At 32.3% G+C, this 19,339-nt stretch overlaps 2 protein-coding genes and 2 pseudogenes across 2 annotated transcripts; 1 reads left to right on the forward strand and 3 right to left on the reverse strand.

Moving 5' to 3' along the window:
• Positions 1-293: 293 nt before the first annotated feature.
• On the reverse strand, positions 294-2,801 carry LOC123198955 (disease resistance protein RPP2B-like). The gene is made up of 3 exons (XM_044613760.1): positions 1,902-2,801; positions 736-1,253; positions 294-369 (listed from the first exon to the last, which is right to left on the reverse strand). The coding sequence occupies exons 1-3, from the start codon at positions 2,799-2,801 to the stop codon at positions 294-296; spliced, it is 1,494 nt and encodes a 497-aa protein (XP_044469695.1).
• A 1,941-nt stretch (positions 2,802-4,742) lies between these two features.
• On the reverse strand, positions 4,743-8,565 carry LOC123198956 (disease resistance protein RPV1-like). The gene is made up of 2 exons (XM_044613761.1): positions 8,057-8,565; positions 4,743-5,385 (listed from the first exon to the last, which is right to left on the reverse strand). Exons 1-2 carry the CDS (start codon positions 8,563-8,565, stop codon positions 4,743-4,745), a joined length of 1,152 nt encoding a protein of 383 aa, XP_044469696.1.
• A 2,307-nt stretch (positions 8,566-10,872) lies between these two features.
• LOC123198957 lies at positions 10,873-16,524 on the reverse strand (annotated as a pseudogene).
• LOC123199276 lies at positions 16,489-18,917 on the forward strand (annotated as a pseudogene).
• Positions 18,918-19,339: the final 422 nt, after the last annotated feature.

A 19,339-nucleotide genomic window follows, 5' to 3' on the forward strand; every position in this document is an offset into this window, starting at 1 on the left:
AGAAAGTTCTAATAACTTTACTAACAACATGTATAAAGCATGCACTAAAATATGAAAAAAAACCTGAATTTAAACCTAAATGGATACTCATTATTAAGGTGCACGTGTGTACACACACACACACATAAAAAACAATTTTGATGTTATGATCAAATTTTCGGTTCAGCTGGTTGGGCAAGAGGTGCCCATATCTATGTCCATATCTATATACGTATAAACATATTAAAGCCAATGTATATTAAAATCCATCACCTTATATAATAAGCTTGCAAGGAGATTTCAAGCTCCAAGTTTCATTCAGGGTCTGGCCAGTCCCTGCGCTTCCGATGCTGATGGTGTGCTAAAATTTTGCTGCCCATATACAATGAACTGTAAAATACAATGAATATTTACATCAGTACGAGAATGCAAGATCAGTTTTCAAGCATTAAGACTTATGAATAAAAATACAACTGTATTTAAAAATAAATTGTACAAACTTATCTGTGAACAATAAGGTAATAATTTGTTATTGATTGCTTTTAATCTTCACTTTAAAATTTTCTAATCAGATACTACCACGTTAGATTATCTAAATAAATTTATACAATATATGCAGATAAGTTGAATCCAACTAACTAGTCTCTTCGTATTGGAGGCTTGTATATTTCTGAATGAGAGGACCAAGTATCCAACATTTCAAATGTTTAGCTTTCGTCCATTTCTTCATGTTTCACGCAGCAAAAGAGAAAGCACCTCAAGCAGGCATTTATAACATTAGGAAATCTCAAGTCTCTCTCCACTGTTGTAGCTGTTTTATCTTTGGCGTACAGCAATCTGACTCCGCAGTTCTTCACTTCGCTTTTTTTCCTGCAGTTATTACTTCCATGCTCAACAAAGAACTCCATGTAGCCCTTGCTATCCAAACTGGCTGTAAGCAATTCCAGGGCCATGATTTCATAGTCATATCCTAAGAATAAATGATCTCCTGATTCAATAGCCTCTTCTGATTCAATAACTTCATGCCCTTCTTCATTAAACAAGCAGCTAGCTGAAACGATCTCCTCATTGACTACCAGAAAACAACGAACTTGCAAAGCTTCAGCCTCTTCGTAGTCCCGGAATGATGCAACAGCGCAAAAAGCAAAACAAATTAAATCATCATTAAGCCAATCTGTTGGAAGCTCTATATAACCTGTCTGACTTGTAAAAGGAAACCAATCCGGAATTTCGCTTCCGGGGTAACATATTGAAGCCTTTGGCAGGCTATATCCCTTTGGCAGGTTATATATGTTGAATTAAACTTAATTTTCTATAAAAAACTTTTGGTTTTTTTTTTATTCAAAGTTCAATGTTCATAGCATAAGTTCATGTTCATACATGATTCATGTACAAGTTCAAGTTTATGTGCATATACAAGTTCAATGTTAGTAACACAAGTTCAATGTTAATAGCACAAGTTCAATGTTAGGTTCATGTTTTTAGGATTTTAAAAGTCATCTTTGTACCTATAAATACTCTAATTGTTTTGTATTTGGAATAGAGAAAAATAAAAGAATTATAAATCTTCCTCTCAAATAATTCTCTCACACAAAGCCTTTCCTTATAAAAGATTACCTCTCTTCTCCAACAATAAATCTTTGGCAGGTTAACCCTTGACAGCGATGTTGTGTTTTCCTGTGCCAAGAAAACCATCAACTTCTAGCCTAATTAAACATATTATTTAGAGCAATGCGATGTATATTCACTTTGAGTATATAAATGAGTCTATATTTAATGTGTATAATTATATAATTGAGTGTTATTTTATCTTAATTAATTCAAAATCACTCAATTATTTAATAACATATATTTGTATATTCAAGGTTGCCATGCATAATTTTATTATTTTATTTATACGGAAAGGAGAGATATAAACTTACTCCCGAGCTAAACCATAGATCTGCATTTCTCTCAATATTGGTCAGAGTGTCAGTCAGATTCAGTTCCAGATTGAAACAATTGATAAAGCTGATTTCCTCATTGTGAGTTCCCATGCTTAGGCATTGAGTTGGTAAGCCTGATACCGTTTCCAGTGATGTGCAGCCCTTTGCTTCCATACGTAGTGACTTATCTGGAAGCTGGGGTAAGGACTTCAGCTTCCGGCAATCGCTTAAACCAAGCTCATACAGCTTTGAGAGCTCTTTGATGCTCTCTGGAAGTGTCTCAAAATTGTTTCCACCAAGATATAAAAATGTCAGCGAGTGTAATTCACCAAGATTTTCTGGTAACACTTCGATATAACAGTCCTCCAGATTTAGATGCTTCAGTTTGTGGCAGGCTGGCAACTGGGACAGCAGCGAAACCGGTGACTTTTGATGCCCACATCGCAGGAACGATAATTTCTTCAGGTTGTTCAAACAAGTTAGAGTCAATGAAGGTATATCTGTTATACCAATTCCCTCGACTTCAATTTCCTCCACAGCCTTCAAATTCTTGAGGCCATCAGGCAATCTGTCGATTTTCGAACAGCCGGAAAGATAAAGACACTGGAGAGATTTAAACTTACCAATGCTCTCTGGGAGACTCTTTAGTCTTAAACAATTTTTGAGACTCAATTTCAGGAGAGTGGATAGATGCACTAATGGCAGCAGTTCTTCAATTGCGGTTCTATCTAAATATAACTCTTCTACACTACCAGGGATGTATGGAACCGTTTCGATCTTTGGACAATTGGAAAGAATAACTACTCGAAGATTTTCTGACCCACCAATGCTCTCGGGGAGACTTTCCAGCTTCAAACAATTCTCAAGACTCAATATTGTTAAACTGGAAAGATGCATCAATGAGGACAATTCTTTAATTGCAGTTCCATCTAAATATAGCTCTTCTACCGTCTCAGGGATATATGAAACTATTTTAAGATTTGAACACTCGGAGAGGACAAGTTTTCGAAGACATTTCCTACTGGGGTTGATCTGAAGACTTTCAAAGCTTTTACATTGTTGTAGATTCAAGAGGACAAGCTTACTGAGACCACAGATAGACGAGAAACCCTCCCGTAAATTTGTACAACCTTGTAGATTCAAGCTCACAAGATTTGGGCTTCTTGAGAGATTTGGCATTTCAACTAGATGCTCGCAGTTGCTAAGGTCGATATGTTTCAAATTATAAAGATCCTGCAACAAAACAACAAATTGAACAAATTAAAGAAATTATAATAGCAAATCAGAATGGCCAAATGACTATTTCCCACCCAAGGTTTGATGAACAGACGGATTCCCAAACGCACTCAAAAGTTAAATTTGTTATAAAAATTTGTTAAATTTTTTATGAAAATATTAAAGAGACAATAATGTCTTCTAGCTAGATAATACATGTATAGATAGAAGTGCAATGATATTTAACTATTTTTTGGGGTTAATTGTATTTTTTAAAAATTTAGGAAAATTATTGTAAAATTTTAGGGGGTTTTAAAATTCTAAAAAGTTTGAGGGTATATTTAAAATTTTGAAATTTAATATGCCCCTTACTAGTTTTAAAAAATTTAATTACACCTTCAATGAAATGAAATGAATGTAAAAAATTAGAGGTGTAAATGTTATATTAAAATTATTAGGATTATAAATACATTTTTAAAATATATGAGATGACTAGGACGATTTTTGAAACAAGATAGGGAAAATGTCCATTTGGCCATGAATAAGTTTTGAACTAAGACACTTACACCCTTACTTACATTTTCTATCATGATATTTGATTAAAATGACATAATACTCTTTTATCGTTAAAACTAATTATTCACTTAAACAGGTAGGTGATAAATTGGTTTTTCTAAATTTAAAAAGTGAGAATCATTATTTCATCAAACTTTGGGTGGGAAATAGACATTTGGCCTTTAAATATTACAATTTAAAGCACAAAATGGTAATATAAAAATTAACAAATATATACCTTGACACTAGTCCAAAGTCGTTTAACTCTACCACAAGTCATGTAGAGGGCAACAAGGTTTTTTGGATTAAAATTTCATGGCAGTGATTCAGCCGAATAATTAAAGCAGCAAAGGTACCTTAGCTTAAAGAAATCAGATTCCAGGTCTTCAAAACCATATACCTTGTTACCGCTGGTGAAGCCTTAGGCTTCCAGGAACCTCAAGTTATTCATCTTCTGGAAAGCTTTTGGTTGTAAATGTATCTCTCTTGCTTTAGACATATCCAAACTTATGCTTTGAATAGCATTTTTCCCCTAAAAATCAAAAACACGTTGACGATATATTAGTTTGAACATTATAAGACATTTTATTCATTGTTAGTGCATATAATTTTATTAAAAATATAAATAAAAAATTAGTGTTTTGACTCTCACCATATTTTTGGTCAAAACCGAAAAGATATCATTCTCATCCCACAAGCGACTATGTTTGCCGGGATCGCAAACGGATTCTTGTCGAACAATTTCTCTACCCATATCTTGAAATAAATCATGCATTGTTATAATGTTGGATGGGATAGTGATGAGAGACTTTTGAATGATAACATTTATACAACTATGTGAGACAAAGCCACAGGAATCCAAGACCTCCTCCAAAAGATATCTTTCACAACCTCTGAAGAAACATACGATATCTAAAAATATTTCTTGTTGTTTGTAATCTAACCCATCATAACTCACTTTGAAGACCCTTTGGATATCCTTATGAGGACTTTTCTTCAAGTTTTGTAAAACGCCTTCCCAATCTTGCCTTGTCCTCTTGAATAGAGAGGACCCTAAAATTTTAAGAGCTATTGGAACACCCCATATGTTACTGCCCTTGATGATAGCTCAGAATAATCTTCTGTTGGGCCGCTTTCTCCAAATGAATATTTGTTAAAAAGCTGAAAAGCTTCATCCCTAGACAATTCTTCCATCTTGATTATGTGTATGGGATCCACACCATATTTTATTAGAACTTGCTCATCCCTTGTTGTTATGATTATTCGACTTTCAGAGTCCGAGTAGTCAAAATCCTCCATTAAACATTCCATTTGTTCTAACTTTGTCACATCATCGAAAACAATAAGAGCACAGCCAAGCCTTCTTTTTTGCAAGGTGAATCTGATATTGGGATTTTTGTCCCCGAAAACTTTTGAACTAAGTCTTTGGCGCAAGTCATTTAAGCCTTCACTTTTCTTTGATTCTTCTCTAATGTTCCGAATGAAGTAAGAAGCTTCAAATTTTTTAGATATCTTTCTGAATATAGCACCAGCAAGAGTTGTCTTGCCTATACCTCTAATGTCCCAAATTCCTAACTTGCGAACATTGGACGATAATAAATTTTCAATTTTCTCAATTTTTGAGTCCAACCCTACAAGAATTTCCAAGTACTCATCATTCAATTTCTTCAAAATATCCTCAACAATATCGTTTACAAGTGCTGATTCATCTCTAAAAACAATAAATAAAACAATACTAAAAATCAGATAAATAAAAAAGATTGTATTAAATAAGTGAACAAAGATTTATGAAAAATGTATGGATAGAGTATTAAACTCCTCTATTGCCCTAAATTATATAATATAAGGTTGGCATATAACAAAGAACTGTCATGAAATGAACTAATATATTTTCTTATTAAAAAAATTAATGTTCAATTGCTCCAAACTTTGGATTTAAACATAAATGATAATCACTAGCAAAACGTACGAATATAAATGAGATCTGCCAACTGATGAAGATCAGTGGTCAACTATGCAGTTTCTTGTATGGTCAAATAGTCAATATGATGCGTTTTATTATTACAATTTTAATAACTAAACGCAACGTATTGGTAGCAGATCATACAAGGATATGGATATCATTTGTATATATAACATTACTCTTATTTAATGTATTTTATTTTTTTAATTATATGTTAAAGATTATAATATTTTCCTTTCGGCAAAGGAATGCAATTGTTAGTCGGAAACTTTTTTAAATTAGAATTAGTTTTCCTATTGTTATTGACCCTGATGAAGCCATTTATAGGCTAAGGTGGACCTAAGCTATCCCTCAATATTCCATACAATTTAATTACCCCACTCAAAAAATTATATACAACAATATAGTGGTATATATGCTCCGAGTTGATGCAATTTGCGAGTTTTTTCAAATTAAACTGAAAAAAACAATTTAAAGAATTTCTAAACCAAGCTAAATCATTTTAGGTTTCAAACTAAACCAAACCAAATTGAAAAATACAGTTTGGTTTGATTTGAATTACTGTTTAAACCATAGTTATCAATAACGTATGATACATGATACGTATTTTATGACATAATATAATACAAGTAAAAAACCATATGTATCATAAGATATATCACATTAATATGATATAACAAACATATCTTATGATATAATATATATTTCCGAAATGAAATGATACACTTTTTTAAAGAAAATAATGTGCGATTTGTGTGTTCATAAAAAATTTGCAAATGTTAAGGGTGTTTGTGATATTTTTCAAAATGATGATGTGCTAATAATAATTTTTTATTATTTTATTAATATATTTTTTTTTAAAATGTGCATCATACGAAACGATACATAATATATGGTATAAAAAATTATAGTTTGTGGTTTGAAAATCACCTAAACCATAACCCAATCTGAAAAAATAGTTTAAAAAAAATTTTCAACTCAAACCAAATAATTTTACAAACCAAACCAAATTGAATTATAAGGTTTTATAATTTGAATCAAATTATGCACACTCGTACAATAATATGCTAAATTCATATTTGACTTGATTTAGTACTATGGCCTAAAAGAAGCTACATGAAATTTTAGATTATAAAATAAAATGCCAAATGACTATTTCCCACCTAAGGTTAGATGAAATGACATTATTCTCACCCTTTAAGGTTGAAAAGTCAATTTCCCACATATCTGTCAAAATCAACTATTAATTTTTACAATTAAAAAGTATTTATTCTATTTTTTTTTCAAATATTAAAATTGAAGTGTGTTGTGGGGGTGTCAATGTTAATTTTTAAAAATTTACTAAGGATAAATGAATATCTTCCCTTTCTTATTCAAAAAATTATCATATTTACCTCATATATTTTGAAAATAAAATATAGCTTCAATAATTTATAATATGACATGTACATCCCTTATTTATTGTGTATTTTAGGGGTATAACTGTCAAAATTAAAACTATTGAGGGACTTATTAAAATTTTAAAAACTTAAAAAACAACCTATACTTCTATCAAATTTCAAAACTCTCTTAAAAAATTTATTAACACCTCTAATATTTTATAAATTATAATTTACTCCAAAACGTATGATTATGTATTATTAAGACTCCTATACATATATTTGTATCCATAATTTTTTTATTATTTTTAATTAAAATTAATTTAAATTAGGGTATAAAATTATTTAATAAAAATTGGGGAGTAATGTGTTATTTATCTTGATGGTTTTTTTGTCTTTAAAATAACTTTATAAAAAATGTTAATAAAATTTGTTAAAAAAATTTAACAGATGGGTGAAAAATTAACTTTTACAAATTTAATGGGGGGGACTAGTCACCTCATCAAATCTTGGGTGGGACACAGTCATTTGGCCTAGATAAAAAAACACATTTGATACAAACTTAATAAATTAAGGTTTTAATAAAAGATAAATTCTTTATTACCTAATAAATAATATTCTATTTTATAGGCTTTCCCATGTCAGTATGATTTCTTTTATTTGTCACGTATTCAGAAGATTTTAATTATATTGATAAAAAAAATATTAATATTATGATTATTAAAAAAAAAAAAACTATTTATCAATAAAGTAAGGGTAAAAGCAATGAAAAAAAGCTATTTGAGACTTGGAAGAATTTATCAATCAGCAAAGGAGAACAGTTTGATCTTATAAAATAAAGACCACAGTGTTATCTGAAACATTATGATCTTATAAAATAAATAAATTAAATTGAATAAAACTAACATGGATAAACCGATTTTATTAACGTATCCATACAAATTGAGATTAAATTTATATGGAAAAGTCGATAAAATTTGTTTATATGTTCAATATTTCTCAAATAAAATAGACAGAAGTGATAATAAATTAACCATTACCTAGTGTTATTTGAAACAAAGCCACCCAGATTGCTTGTTTCCGTCAAAGCAGTCTTCCATCTTTGCAACAACCCTGGATCTTTAACCTTAAAACGATCTTCAAGCTGGGAAAATGCCTTTCCAAATTCTCCCTCTTGATGGCTTACATCTGATGGATCTACGCGATAAAAGATCGGAATTACAATCTGACCGTACTTGTTCTTGCATTCAAGGATCTTTTCAAGTTCTTTGAGATACCAGCTCGAAGAACCGTACCCTTCAGAGAAAATGATAACTGAGATCTTTGACTGTTCGATTGCAGTAAGAAGAGCTGGAGAATCTTCTTCTCCTCTGTTAAGTTTATAATCAGTGAAAGTATTAATGTTTTCCCGGTTGAAGGCATCATACAGTTGACTTGTAAAGTTTTTCCGAGTCTCCTCACCCCGGAAACTAAGAAAAACTTTGTACTTTAGTGTTGGAGTAGAAGAAGAAAAAGAACAACGGGAAAAAGAAGAAGAACTGGAAGCCATTAAGTTCAGTGATCAGAGGCACTGCACATAGAAGAGAGTAAATGAGTTTATACTCATATTCCATTCTCACAAAGTCTTTGATTGGTTTCCGTGCATTTCTACTTTCTATTTTATTTTTTCATCTCTTTTCCCGGAAGACACATGCCCTCCGCAAAATTTTGAGGGCTAAAGTGAAAGTAACTTATTTCATCTATTGACACAAATCCAAACTCACCACCCATACAAATGGTCATTCTTTAAACATTTATTTTCTTATAATTTTTTAATTTTACAATTGAATAATTCTATTGATTGATATTAAATGTACGAATAAAAATTTCATTCAACTTGATGGTGGACTGTTAGGCTAGTCACTTTGAAGTTTCCCAATTTGATGTTGGGACTTCACGGAGTGGAAATCTTATATAAACATGATTAAAGATTTTTTTCTATTATTACAGTAGAAAAAACAAGTTAATTATATTGATTGCATGATCCCAATTTAATATGAGATGATTGATTTTTCCTACAAATGAGATCAAACATGAAGATAATCTTATAGATACTCAGTAGTTCAACTTTTAAGTAGAATTTACTAATTGTTTTTAAGTTATGAAAAATTTTGATTTGATGTGAGTCTAATTGTTTTCCTTGTAGATTGTCAACAGATAATTGCTTTTTGAGTATTGATTTCTATGATGAAAATTTGAAATTAGTAGTGAAATTTTGGATTAATGTAGAGAATTAATCAATCTTGGAATTCACTTTAAAAATGCAAAGATATTTTAGAACTCAAAAAGTGATTTCTACCCCTACCTAAAATAAAATGATTATGTGATGATTAGCTCTTATTGGCGGGGAAACATAATCCTAAATAAAGCTTGCATGTTTCAGACAATTTATGAGTGGTTGCAACTGTCTTTAGTTCATTGCTGAAAGCCTTGATATCATAAGCTTTGCTATGGATGATCCTAATAGCTTTTGAGGAATTATATCTGGTATCCAGAGGACAGTTCATTTGTGAAGTGACTATAATTGTTGTTGCTATGGTTGCAGGCTACCAGCCAAAGGCTATCTATTGGAAAGACCCCGAAAACTTTAAGGTTGCCTAAGCCTGGCGAGATGCGTCTTTCTGTTCATGGTTCACCTCTCGGTGTTTACAAGGAGGAGAACATGGAAGAAATACGGGGTAGGCATTTACATACCGGAATTTCTGTTTCTGAATAACCAAAGTAGCATTGGCTTCCCCCACTAAACAAAATGACAGGCCTTTTTGTTTCATAGATAATTTGTGCGAGACAATACTAAAACTGAGACAGTTTAATGTACCCCTGAAACTTGTTCTGCGGTTTGTTCAGTTCTGATGCTGTGAATTCTTGATTGCAGAGTCAGATGAGGATTGACTGGCTTCGAGCTGTTCTCTTCTTGATCTTAGTTTATGACAAGCAATGGCTGCCTACTCAAAGTTGGTCTGAATGTAGTTGTATTAATGTAATTGAAATTGTATTTTTATTCTGAAGAGCCTATTATCTTGACACAGATTTTGACCTAAAACTAGTGTGTATCATACTAACAATCAGTTTAAGGGTTTTTGTCAGTAATTTAGTAGATACAAAAGAATTGTAGTTCTTTCGCTGCACGAATACAATTACACTATAGGCATGTGATTAATCTTCTAGATTGGGGGTTCAAACATGCTGAATTGAGTTCAACTTGATGTTTCACCTCAAACAATGAGTTCCGGTGTTGTCAACTCAAGCTTGAACTCTAAAGTAAAAGTAAGAACTTTGGTTTGTCTCGAGAAATTATTGCTAAATTTTATAATAATAAAATTATATATATCTATTTTGAGTAAATAAATAAATACACATTTAATATTTGTTATCAAGTGATCAAATATTTTGAATTAAAAAATAAAGTAATATATAATTATATAATGACACTTTATGTGTGTACTCAAAATTGTATATATATACTATTATTCTAAAATACTTTAGTTTGAGTACAAACAACATGAAAATGTCAAAAAGGGAGCAACTCCTAAACAAGCAATAATGCGTAAGCATTTCTGACAAAAAATTTCTGACATATGCTGTGTTGAAGGCAAAGGATTTCTGGGAATATGATGTTACAACACAGTAATCAACAAGCAGAAACACAATTGTTGGTCGACACAAGATATTCGTGTTATATCATTCATACGAGAACAGAAATGTGAAAAACTGGCTTCTCTATCCTGAATCCCGATCTTAAATATCCTGCGCCTGTGTATTTAGTAGAGAAGTAAATGAACTAAACATTTATCAATTGGTTTATCAAACATGAAAATGAAAGTCAAGCATAAGAACTTGGTTTTATTTCTAGCTAGTAGATGGCTGTGTTTAAAATTAAACCCAAATCTTGAACTGAAGCAATTTGATTTTCATCATTACAAAGATATACATACCAGATCATATGGAAGCAAACAATGCACTCAACAGCCAAGTGATCAGGTGCTAGCCTGCCCATCATTCCAATGCTATATTTGCCTTGAATCTTAGAATCAGTAAAAGATCAGAAGAATGCTTGAATAAGAAAAAATCTCACATCGACCTATGTCTTTGCAAGAGTCCCTAATTTGCTCACATCAGTTTTAGCACTAGCTGATTCTGGACTAGCCATTTTAGACCCGAACGTTTCCAAAGCCTCCAAGAAAAATCTTTTATTTGGGACTATACCATCTCCCTCCATCCGCTTTAGCAATTTTTGTACTAGATCTTTCATATTGGCTTTGGTGTAGGCTTTGTAAAGAAGTCTATATGTTGACGAATCTGGAGTCACCTTCAAATCGCACAGGTTGTCAAAAAGTGCGTCTGCTTCCATAGGCAAACTGTTCATGCGGTAAACATCAAGCATGGCATTCAGTGTTGAAACTTTTATCCCCTTCCCTGACTTGATGAGCTCATCGAATATTTCTCTGGCCCTAGAAACAGAGTCACAATATCCATACATTGTAATGAGACTCTCATATGTTATGAAGCTTGGTTTGTACTTCATATCAGCCATCTTTAGGAAAATGTCTTCAGCTTTCCCTCTAAGTCTTGCTTTCCCATAGTTAATGATCATTGAATTAAATGTAGGCAGTGTTGGATTCTCCTTGGAGTGCAACAAGCTCTTAAACACTTGTTCCATCTTCTCAAAAGCTTGCTTCTTCCCATATGAATCAATCAGCAAATTAAATGTAATAATATCTGGCTTACACCGAGCATGTTTCATGCGGGAAAGTATATCTTCCATTTCTCTGATCATCCCATTTTTCCCATATGCATCCATCACACCATTGTAAGTATAAATATCAAGAGAAAGAAAACTTTCATCAAGTTCTTTGAACAAAGCATTAACTTGAGCAACATTTCGAGCTTGAGCAAAAGCTCTCAAAAGAATATTATATGTCACAATGCTGGGTTGACAACGTTCCATTCCCTTCATCTTCTCAAAATAACCTATCGCTTTGGCTAATGCCTTTCCTTTATCCCGGGTGCGGAGGTGGCTGTAATTAGAGCATTATAAACAGAAGTGTCAGGTCGGCACCCACTATTACGCATCTCAGAAAAGAGCCACATAGCCATCCTAGTTTGGCCTTTCTTTCCCATAACTGTTATCCACTTAGAATAAATGCCATTATCAGCAATGTACCAGCGTTGTTTTTGCATCCATCTGAACACCTGAAAGTTCAATATTTACAAACCACAAACGGTTCATTACATAAATTTAGCAATGGAAAAGCCAGATTCATAATCTAAATATCTTTGCTTTCACTTAAGCAACTCATTTTTTCCAAACAGATTTATACAATAACTCAAAATTATAAATTAACATCAGGGGATGACTGATACTACTGTGAAAAAGTTGCTGAACTGGCTATAGTAGAAAATCAATGTTGCATATGAGAATGTACGTTACGAACACTACACTAAAGACTATCAAAACCAACAATCCCAGGACCAGTACAGCGATATGATTCCCAACGCCGTAACCTTTCTTCCTATGATTTAGTATTAATGAGATTATCATACTTTGGAAATGTTACAACGCCATAAATCCTAGTACCATTACCAGAAAAAAAAACCGATTTTCATGTCCCAAGCCATATCTGGAGACTCGACTACAATGATGCGTTCTCCTAAGTGACATTTACACCTCACTGTTTCAAAATACTAATTCAATTTCAATCATGTAGCACAAATAACCAAAATTTTCTTAAACATTAAAACAAAAATCCACAAGAGCAGTGCAAGAAAACCGGAAAATATCAACAACCCAGAAGCTGAAACTACAAAAGAACTCATTTTAGTGCAAAAAAAATCAAACCTCAAGGCACTGAAGCCATTTGTCAGCCTTCCCCAGCTCTTCAAAGAGAAGAAAACCATGTTCAGTTCTCACCATCGTCACATACTTGTTTAGCGTCTTCAACAACGGTGTTTTGTCACTGAAGCTCTGTGACTTTATGATATATTGTAAATATTTCTTATTACATTAACTTAATTCGAGTTAGACGTAATAGTTTATATCTTTGGATCGAGTCGACTTAGCTCAATAATTGATTTATTTATTCATTCGATGATACTATTTATCCTACTATTAATATTATTAATTATTCATGTAGTTAGCGATACTATGAACTAGCTTTAATGAGCTTAAGCTTGCATTAGACATTAAGACTTTGATTTGAGTTCGAACTGACACTAAGCTTGACTTGACTACAGTCGGATCCACCCCTATCGAACAAGACCCAAACTATATTTCGTGTTAAAAAACTTAATCCTAATATAATTTTTTCATATGGGGTTAATAAGTTGTGAAAAAAAACATCAACCCTAATTCGAGTCTTAATAATTGCATAACTTTTTACTATCAAACTTGCCAATTCATATTAAAACAATATATAACCAAACATAATTGTGATCTTTTGCAATTGGTGAGACTTGGCATGACTTTGCAAAGTTTTTCACTTTCTAGCTCGGCAAATTAAATAAAAAATAGAACATACAATATACTTATCCAACTTCTCAACAAATTTTAAAAAAATTAAAATAATAAATAATTAAACAAAATTATACCTTAGTGATATGACACATAATCTTTGCAATTATTTGAATTTTAGTAATGGCAAAATTTTACAAGACCATTTGTTGACTTCACTATGATGGTTTGATCATATTAATAAAACAGGTAAATCGTAACTCAATGTGATTTACTTGGTTCAAATTGATTTAGATGACATTGCACTCTCAATCTTAAATAACAAAGGAGCATATTTTCGATTTTTTCTTTCCCACAAGGATTCCTCATGTCATGAAATAGGGTTTGGAAGATAGACTTCTCTCAACCCTACTATTTAATGTGAACTAGAAATGAAGGAGGTCCAACTCACCTTTGCAAATTTCTATCTTTGTTTAATTATTTTCACTTATTTATTCTTTGAAAACATTACTTAATCACATGATACACTATATGTATAGTTAAAAGTGCATGTACACATAGAATAATATTATGTATGTACACTTTTGATACAAAATTATGTCATAATATAATTGAATTATGTTAAATTAATGATAAAATAAAACTTAATCATATGATGAAATAACTGTGTATGTACATAATTTTACTCTTTTTCTTTGATTAGATATTTCAGTTTAGGAATTATATGATTTGGTCTAATGCAATTATGGTTACCTTTTAACTATAATCTTTCATCCATTAATATCTATTTTGATTTTAAATTGAAAAATATCATACATGACCCATAAGTTTTTTATAGTTATGAAACGGCTGATGACTTTTAAATAGATATGAGGCTAGAGTTTAAATTCAACTTCTAATCCCTTGGCTAAATTCAATTTTCAATCTCTTTTTTTTTTGAAATAACGATTTTCATTTACGAAAGCGGATACTGATAGAGATGACAATTCAATTTGCAAAATTGGATCTTTGGCTTGTCCCTCTCCGAATGAGAAGGAGATTTTCTGATAAAGACGGAGATATGAATAAGGATAAAGATAACTAAAATTCTCATAATCAAGGATAAAAATAAATATATCTTCGATCTGTCATTTCTCTAGCCTATCCCCTCTCTTGTTTGTCCTCTCCCATACATATTTAATAAATCTTTATATATTAAATTATCTTTATAAATTTTGAATTATTACAAATATGTTTTGACATTTAATAAATATTCTATTATTTTTCTAACAGGGATGAGAAGGGGAAGGAAATGTAAATTTTCTCCACGAGGAGGAAATAAGGATTAACCATAATCCCCATATTGGAGATAAAACGAGAACATAAATTATGATATTTGATTCATATTTGTTGTTACCATCTTTATACAATATGTGAAAAAAATGAAAATTTCAAATTTAAAAAATGAAAAATTATAGTTTCCTCTAATTTTCATCAAGTTCTTATATAGAAAAAGAATAAGCAGTCGTTGCCAAGTTGGTCATTGTCTGAATGGGTCAATATAGGAGAAAAAAAGTGAATAATGCATTTGATAACATATCCTAATATTAGATAAAAAATGGTTCTATAAGAAATTTGATTTTTAATTGACACACATGACAATAATATTTCAACTTTCTTATTTTTAAACAAGGCATGACAATAATGTTTCAACCTTTTTATTTTGGAAATGATAAAAAGGCTGAAATCATAGTCTAGCAAATTTATAAGAAAAATCATTAAAAATTGAACGCTCAAAAATCAACTTGGCTTGATTTAACGACAATTCATTTAGGTAAAACTCGAGCTAAGTTTGAATTAGGAGGGTTACTTCGTTTTTGAAACTAAGTTAAATTCGAATTGGAGTGAGTGCGGCTTAATCCACCTCACGAGCTATTAATTAATAATTTTCAATATGACTTATTAATCTAACTAGAATCGAAAAAAATTAAGTTAGGGTTGAATTATTTAATATAAAACCTAATTCGAATCATTTTCAAATTAATCCACAACTGAATCAAGTTGCGTTTAGGTTAACATAAAATCAACCCAAAATGATCAACATGCTTGACTCACCAACTTTCTGATATTTCGTAGAAGTTATGCCTTTTGAATCTTATTTCATATTGCTTGTTAAAAAAGAATTGTAAACGACCTTTTATCCCACATCTTTTGTTTAGAAGATTAGAATTGTGCTATTATTAGATCGGGTAATCCCAAATAGTGAGAGACAATGATAGAACAGGGAAAAGCTATAAAAGAGTGTACTAGAGTACTTTGGGATTCAATAATTGAAACAAGTTTCGTATTTTCCCCCTTTTGAAAAAACACACAATTGTTAGGAGTTCTGTGACTTTTCTCGGGCAAACAATCACATCATTAATTTGTAAGCAAGTTTGGATTAGACGAAATATTTATGTACATCTTAGTTTGTTCACAAAGTTTATAGTCTGTCCTTACACAACTCTTACTATTGCCCCCGTAGATTTTGAATCTTTTGACATAATCTTCATCCCTTACTAAGGGCTTCCGAACTTCCCGTAGAAAAAGAAGGTGCCAATTCAATATGTAATACGAAATGTTTAAAAAATTATATTGTATACCTGATTTTCTTGATCAATTATAGATGGGACCTTGTAGAAAATGTCACTTTCTTTCTTTGTCAGCTTTAATTTTAGATAAAGAGAATTAGGAAAAAAACAAAAAAAGATTAGTAGGTTCCTAGAGAAGTCACAATATGTGGTTGGTTGCATTAATTTCCGGTTAAGATATATTAAGTAATTATTTAATCTAAGTTCAATGCCAACCGAGTCCGAATAAGGGTATGTTTAAATCCAAAAAATTTAGTTCAAGCTAACAATACGTAGTTGGGACCACTCCAGCCTGAGTTCTGATCGGTTCAAATTTAGTCTTCGAGTCCAGCGATCATTTAATAGAAATCATCGAGGGTACCTCAACAGAGAAAAGCATTGTGATAATGCAATCTATGTGAGTGGTCATGATCGTTGAACTTATCTCCATTTTATCCTTTTCGTCTGTCTTAAATTGTCAATATTTGAATACTTCACAGACAACGGTTCCATCTATTTATTATGGTCTCTTAATTTGTCATCTCCATCGGAGAGAAACAGCAAAGTTTTAGCCTTTTGAAATCAAAAGATTTCCAGCATAATCATGTCTTGGACTTGGACCTCCCTTGCTCTTGTGGCCCTCTTCTTCTTCCTCCAAGCTTTGCTGTGGAAAAAAGATACAAAATCTAACCGATTGCCTCCAGGTCCAAGAGGGTTTCCCATTTTCGGAAGCCTTCATTTGTTAGGCAAGTTTCCTCACAGGGATTTTCAAAAACTTGCAAAAAAATATGGCCCCATCATGTTTATGCGCTTAGGCTTGATGCCAACAGTCGTAATTTCATCACCTCAAGCTGCTGAACAGTTCCTGAAAACGCACGATCTTATTTTTGCCAGCAGGCCTGCTATTGAAGCTTCAAATTATATTAGTTATGGGCATAAGAGTTTAGCCTTTTCTCCTTATGGGTCTTATTGGCGCACCGTCCGCAAGATGTGCACCTTGGAACTTCTTAGTATGGCTAAGATCAATGCTTTCCTGGCATGAGAAAAGAAGAGCTTGATCTCTTGATTGAATATGTAAAAGAGGCTGCCGAAGATGGTGTTGCTGTTGATCTTACTGCAAAGGTGTCGTCTCTGACCGCTGACATGACTTGTCGAATGGTTTTTGGGAAGAAATATATGGAGGAGGAGTTTCATGAGAAAGGGTTCAAGGCTGTGATCCAAGAGTTTTTGACATTGGCAGCCATTCCAAATTTGGGTGATTACATCCCTCAAATTGCTTCACTTTATCTCCAGGGGCTGAGAAAGCGGATGAAGGCGGTTTCCAAGGTGTTCGATGCCTTCTTTGAAAAGATTATTGATGAGCATGTTCGATCCAAGGATGAAAAGAGAACCAAAGATTTTGTTGATGTCATGTTGAGCTTCTTGGGATCAGAAGAAACCGAGTACAAAATTAGTTTTTTTTTATGTTCTTGAAACATTTTAGTTTTTAAAATACTTTAAAACTAGTACAAAACGTTTGAGTGGTGTTTTAAAACTATAAAGAAAATTTGACATATGATTATCTTTTTCTTATTTTTTATTAAATTAAAAATTGATTTTATATTTTATTCTATTTCATAATTTCAAATTATAAATACGATTTTTGTCCACTTTTTTTTCCAATCTCTAAAACTTTTTTCATTTATAGTGTGTTAAAATTCATCTCTCCATATTTGACTTTTCTAATTGTTGGCCATCGCTCAAAATGGTAATTTTGTCAAATTTGATTTACATTAATTATTTAGTTATAGGTTGATAAAGTTGATTAAATACACACCATATTATTGCTAAAGTTTTTTTTTTTCAAAGAAATATGCTTGCTGTATTTTTTTAAATAAAATTTGATATTTATAAAAAAACTCCTATATTTTTTATATTTGTATGTTTCCTCACGTTTCTCTTCTCTATTTTTGAGAATATACTTCTCCGAATTTCCACGTGTCCTTCTCAGTTCTGCATGTTTAAAGCTAATGATTGTATTCTTTTTGGCTGGATATGATCAGGATATGCTTACAGCTGCAATGGACACTTCAGCTACTGCCGTAGAGTGGGCACTTTCAGAACTCATGGAACATCCTGAAGAAATGAAGAAAGTACAGAAAGAACTGGAAACTGCCGTGGGACTGGACAGGATGTTTGAAGAATCAGATTTGGACAACCTGGAATACTTGGACATGGTTGTGAAAGAAACCCTCAGGCTCCATCCTGTAGGCCCTTTATTACTCCCCCATGAATCTGTGGAAGATTGCACAATAAATGGCTACCACATACCCAAGAAATCACGAGTTGTTATAAATGCATGGGCAATCGGAAGAGATCCAGAAGCCTGGACCGATCCTGAGAAGTTTTGGCCGGAAAGGTTTGTCAGTAGTAACATTGATCTTCGTGGTCGAGACTTTCAGCTTATCCCATTTGGTTCCGGCCGCAGAGGGTGCCCTGGAATGCAATTGGGACTCACTGCGGTGAAGCAAGTGGTAGCACAGCTTGTGCATTGCTTTGATTGGGAGCTTCCGGATGGGATGCTGCCGAGTGAATTGGACATGAGTGAGGAGTTTGGTCTTGTGATTCCTAGAGCTAAGCATCTCTTGGCTGTTCCTACTTATCGTCTGAAAATAAATGATAATAGGCTCTGAAAAGGAGTAACATTATGAGGTTCTTAAATTCAGCTTAACTTCAATTTCTGAAACTGTTTTCATTTTTCTTATGTAATGCAATAATCCTGTGTTTACTTTGTATTAATCTAATAGAAAGATATAAGATATTCAAAGAAAACTGTTTATGCTACTTTGTTTTCCTTCTCAAGTCGCGACTTTTTTCCATTTTCAACCTACCGGATAAGTCTCTCTCCTGCACTTTGTTTATGCTTCCGCAGGATGAGAAACTCATGAAAGCTGTGATAGAAGTGGATTTGATCCCAGTCAAACCTATAATAGTTTGAGCTTGGATAGAAACCATAATGTCCAACTGGTAGTCAATACCATCGGAGAGCTACTAGTGGGGACACAGGAGTAAGTAATATTATCAACAAAATAAATAATGTTAGTACTGAATAAAATAGTCAATCTTGAGTTTTCAAGCTGAATGGACTAGCTGATCCACTCCTCCAGATAACTCCACCTTCATAAAACTTTCTCTACATAACTGATAGAAATCATGGTGGCATATGAGAATCAGATGATGGTGATCGATGATCCTTTCGAAATTCT

This window comes from Mangifera indica, chromosome 16 (genome assembly GCF_011075055.1).
Source record: "Mangifera indica cultivar Alphonso chromosome 16, CATAS_Mindica_2.1, whole genome shotgun sequence".
Lineage (NCBI taxonomy): Eukaryota > Viridiplantae > Streptophyta > Magnoliopsida > Sapindales > Anacardiaceae > Mangifera > Mangifera indica.